The sequence below is a fragment of the Oratosquilla oratoria genome, chromosome 40 (genome assembly GCF_046742065.1).
Source record: "Oratosquilla oratoria isolate Oo_2021 chromosome 40, ASM4674206v1, whole genome shotgun sequence".
In the NCBI taxonomy this organism is placed as follows: Eukaryota; Metazoa; Arthropoda; class Malacostraca; order Stomatopoda; family Squillidae; genus Oratosquilla; species Oratosquilla oratoria.
The window spans coordinates 39,078,830-39,083,829 of record NC_134816.1 but is presented as its reverse complement, the minus strand read 5'-3'; the positions used below and the strand labels follow the sequence as shown (position 1 = coordinate 39,083,829).

Genomic DNA, 5,000 nt, shown 5'->3' with positions numbered 1-5,000 from the left:
TCCATCCCAGCAGACTATGATGTATCAGGTTCATAAGATCAAGACTGTACACTCAGTCTCCCATGCGTGCTAGCCTCGCATCCTCTTACTCACGGGTTCGAGTCCCGCACTCCCTCTGATGCCTAGCATTGATTATCACCTGGCGTAGGCTCTTTGCGTCAGTGGAAAGACAAGTAGACCTTATCCTTCCTCCCGAGGCTTTTCTGAGGTGGTCCTTTGCCTGCGTCAGGAGAACAGGACCTCCGTCAGGTGCCACGCCCTTCGCCAGGAAGCCCGGGGCCCTGCGGTAACCGCCAACTACCCTCGGGTCATTCCCCCGTAGGTCTCTCTGGGAAGATTGTTAAATTAGTCGTGTGATTGGTTGTTATGTCTGGTAACTAAACACCAAACTTGTTCTTTCTTTTACTCAGAGATGCAGTAATCTAGAGGAAACCGTTCTAGAAGGAAGTGGCTCTAATACGTGACCGGAATGACCGTGTAACTATCGCCCGAATTAGGATATCTAGGTCCTTGTGGATACAGAGATCGTGGCCTGATGCTCAGGGGCAGCGGTTCAGGACGAAGACGAAGAACTTCTCCGGGATCCCGTGTGATGTGTCGCAGGAAAATCCCGGAACGCCGCCAGAGACCTCCTGCCGGAGTGTGAGGACGTCGGATTCCGGGATGGAGCAACGGAGCCACCAGCAGCGCCGCCGCCTCCTCCTCGCCATGTCCTTGGTCCTCGTGGCCTCTCCCGAAGCGGTCTCCAACGCCGTGAAGCCTCCTGACGGGGAGGCCGTGAATGTGACCAGAGGTGGTGAGGCTATCGCTGTTGGAGGTGGGAAGGACCTCTTCAGTGTCGAAGACGAATCCGGGTGGAGAGTCCCTACCAGTTCCTTTCCAAGGCTCATTCGGTCCACTGCTTACACGTCGCCTCAAACGGACGCCTCTCCTCCTCCTCCTCCTTCTCTTCCTCCTCGGCTTCTCCGCCGTTGCTGTCCCCCTGGGGAAGTCTTTTTCTACGGCAGGGACGAGTGTCAGCCCCTTGTCAACACAACCCTCCCCGTCGAGGACATAAGCATCGACTACGTCAACGACACCTTCGGGTGGACGGGTTGGGACGAGTTCCCGGAGTGTCCTCCGGGCGAAGAGCTGCGCTACGAGACGGCCTTCCTCGTCGACACCGAAGACGGCGAGATCGAACACTTCAGTTTCTTCATCGCGAAGTCCGTGGTTCCCCTCTGCGTCGTCGAGGACGTGGGTGTCACGGTAGAATACCTGGTCGGGTACTGCTTCAAGGACGTCGACGCTCAGGTCCTCCAGGAGTGCGACAACCGGACATGTGTCCGCAAGTGTTGTAAGGAGGGAGAAGGTCTCCACATCGAGTCGAGGGACTGTCTTCGGTCGAACCATTCCACGAAGTTCCACGAGATCGGGGAGAACACCCACAGCGTCTTTGGGCAGCCACAGTGCACCAGCTTCGTCTTCGCGCCCCACCGAACCATAAAGGACAAATTCACCCTCGGGGAAGATGGGCGCCTCCATATACACTCCTACGACGAGGCCCTCGGCGTGGATGAATACTGCATTGACCAGGGCTTCCATGAGGACGAGAGGGACGTCCTCTATCCGGTGGCCGTGGCATGCCAGAGACCCGGGTCCTCGAGCTGTTCCAGTAGGGGCGTCATTGTCGTCCTCATGCCCCTCTCCTGTGTCTTCTTGAGTCTCACCATTGCGGTCTACTTCTTCCTGCCTGATCTCCTGCGCCTTCTGCACGGCAAGTGTCTCATGGCCTTCTCCTTCTCCCTCCTCGTCACCTACGTCGTGCTCACCATCAACCACGCCGCGCCCCTCAGTGACCTGACGGGGTGTGTGGTCATAGGTAGGTCATACTTCTCATGTAGCCGTTACCACTACTACTACCATTACCATTACCATTACCACTACCACTACTATCACCACTACCACTACCAACCACTAACACTACCAGCACCACTACCACTAACACTACCACTATCACTACCATTACCATTACCATATCACTGCCACTATTACTACTGTTACCACTACTACTACCATTGGCACTACCACTACCACTATTAGTAACACCACCACCATTACCACTACCACTACTGTTACAACTACCACTGTCACTACTACTACCACCATTACCATTACCACCACCACTGCCACTACCACTACCACCAGTACTACTACTACTGCTACTAACACTACCACTACCTATATATATATATATATATATATATATATATATATATATTAAGGGCTTTTTTCCCCTTTACAAGGGAGGTAGCCAAATCAAAAGGCAAGTACCTACTCCCACCCACTCCACTCCCACCCATTCCACTCCCATCCACCACCCTTTCCTCCCTCTCACCTTAACTCCTAGTGGATGACGGGTCATCCCTGTATCACGCCCGCTGCTCTGGGTCAGAAACAATGCAGGAAGACACAACACGTCCACAGCAAAGCCGGTTTGATTAATCGGAAAACCCTTTGGGCTGTGTTAAAATATCATTCATACATAGCAACTCCCTACCACCCCATCCCCTCTCTTTCTTGCATAACTGTATTATCTATACACAACTATTCTCCACTCATCTCTATCTCCTGCCTTCTACCTTCCTTGTTCAACTCCCCTTCACCCCATCCATCCATTTCATCCTCGGTCGCTCCCTCAAGCTCACTCCCCTCACCTCCGTTTTCTACACTGCTTTTTACTAATATTTCTTCGTTCACTTTCTCCATGTGTCCAAACGATCCCAATACTCTTTCATGAGCCCTATCTACCACCTCCTTTTCCACCCCAGCTCTCCTCCTCACCTCCATCTCAAAAATTTCATCTCAAACACATTTTCCTCCTGATAATTATACGAAATTATAAAATCCACTACTGTATGAAAAAAATAAGATAAAAGAAAAAATCGATTGATAATAATTATCGATTCTTTATTGTCATTTTCTCCCTCCCATGGGGAGAATCCTTTCTTGCATGATCCTGCATGATCTCGCGTGCGACCACTGCATTTGGCAGGTCAGCATTTGCGTGGTCATGCGGTCACAAGAAGAGGCGGACGTGCATGATCCAAGAAGACGTGAAAGGTCTGAGCCCGTTTCTCTTTCACATTTTTCTTTTTCTTTCTTACTTTCTTTGTTTACGTATTTATGTATATATATTTATTTTTCCATTTATCCATTTCATTTGTCTATCTATTTATTTATCTACTTATTTATCTATTTATATACCTGTTCATATATATATATATATATATATTATATATATTATATATATAATATATATATGTATATATATATATATATATATACATATATATATATATATATGTATATATATATATATATATATATATATATATATATATATACATATATATTCAGGTATATATATATATTTATTCATCAGCTTATGTGTTTATTTATCTATTCATTAATATTCTTTATTTTGCTATCTATCTATTTATTAATGTTCTTTATAAATTTTACCATTATTCTTATCACGATTTATTGATTTATCTACTTATTTCTTTAATCATCACATATGCATTTGTTTATATTTCATTTATTATTTATTTATTACTATATATATTTATATTCTTTCATTTTCTTTTTTTATTCATTATACGTAGATAGATAGATTATTTGATTAATTATTGTTGCAGCCTTGGTGGGTTACTTCAGTTGGCTCTCGTCGTTCCTGTGGCTCAACGTCCTCTGCTTCGACGTCTGGAATACAATCGGGTGAGGCCCTTTTGCTAGTGGATATCCTCTCATGTCGACCCAGGGTATTATCGATCTCTTTGTTATGTCATCTATAACCAGCTCTATCCATTATTCTTAAGTCATTTGCACTTTTTTAATAGCCTCAGGCCTCGTTACGGTAAGGATGTCTCCTCAAATGACTCAGGTCGTCTGGTAGCACACCCAAGGTTGGGTCAATGGCTCTCATTCTGGGGTCCTGGGGTCCCTCAGAATCCCCCAGAGTGTCCCAGGGGTGTCCCCAGATGGAAAACCAGAAGTATTTATTGGATGCGAAACGATAAAAAATCAGTGTCGAAATGATCTTTGCGAAGTTGAGAAACAGCAAGATAGAAGACTCGGGAGTAAGACACGAACTTCATACCGGCAGACAGTTTCATTCAGTTGCCTAGGTGAAGGCAATTAAGACTTAACTAAATCAAGTGACACAGTGGGTATAATTAAGTGCAGAAATAGTTTTCAGTTAGTATGCAAACGGCCCAGAATGTGACAATGAGTCATGTACAAAAAAAAAAAAAAGTGTCTTTCTGATTTGGATAAATCTATAATAAAACTGAATTTTGACCTCCCGTTTTGCTCCAAGTACACTCCCAAAGTAAAGTATATGGGGAAAAATCACATATCACATAAAACAAAGAAGAAAAAACAGAACATAAGTCACCATTTCGAAGAATCTGTTTCCCCTAATGAAAAATAATAATAACAATAAAAAATTATATTAATAAAAAAAAAAAAAAGATAAACCTGTCTTGAGGTACCCAAGAAGAAGTACCTCACCCCTATGCACCTCCTCTTCCTCCTCCTTCTCCTCCTCCTTCACATTTCCTTCGTTCTCGATCTCCCCAGATCGATGCGGCCGATGAGACTGGAGCCCCGCCAGGCCATCCGCCAGTTCATCAGGTACTCAATCTTTGCCTGGGGCGTCCCAGTGGTGGCTACCGCCGTCGCCACCGCCGTGCAGTTCACGCAGTCGTCGGAGACCTGGGGGCATCCGGGCATCGGGCATAAATGCTGGTTTGCAGGTAAGTATCGGCGAATGCTCCCATCCTCCTCCTCCTCCTCATTCTCCTCCTCATCCTTCTCCTCCTCCTCCTCCTCCTCCTCCTCCTCCTCCTCCTTCTACTCCTCCTCCTCCTCCTCCTCCTCCTCCTCCTCCTCCTTCTACTCCTCCTCCTCCTCCTTCTACTCCTCCTCCTCCTCCTTCTACTCCTCCTCCTCCTCCT

The 5,000-nt window shown here is 46.4% G+C and overlaps 1 protein-coding gene across 3 annotated transcripts in view; it reads left to right on the top strand.

Moving 5' to 3' along the window:
* Positions 1-5,000, top strand: part of LOC143020796 (putative G-protein coupled receptor Mth-like 3) — an 18,609-nt gene that overhangs the window by 7,055 nt on the left and 6,554 nt on the right. For all 3 annotated transcript variants that reach the window (XM_076177554.1, XM_076177556.1, XM_076177555.1), the window contains exons 2-4: positions 411-1,861; positions 3,681-3,759; positions 4,624-4,799. In XM_076177554.1, the coding sequence (XP_076033669.1) occupies positions 664-1,861; positions 3,681-3,759; positions 4,624-4,799 (1,453 nt within the window). In that variant the 5' untranslated portion in view covers positions 411-663. The remainder of the gene's footprint in view (positions 1-410; positions 1,862-3,680; positions 3,760-4,623; positions 4,800-5,000) is intronic.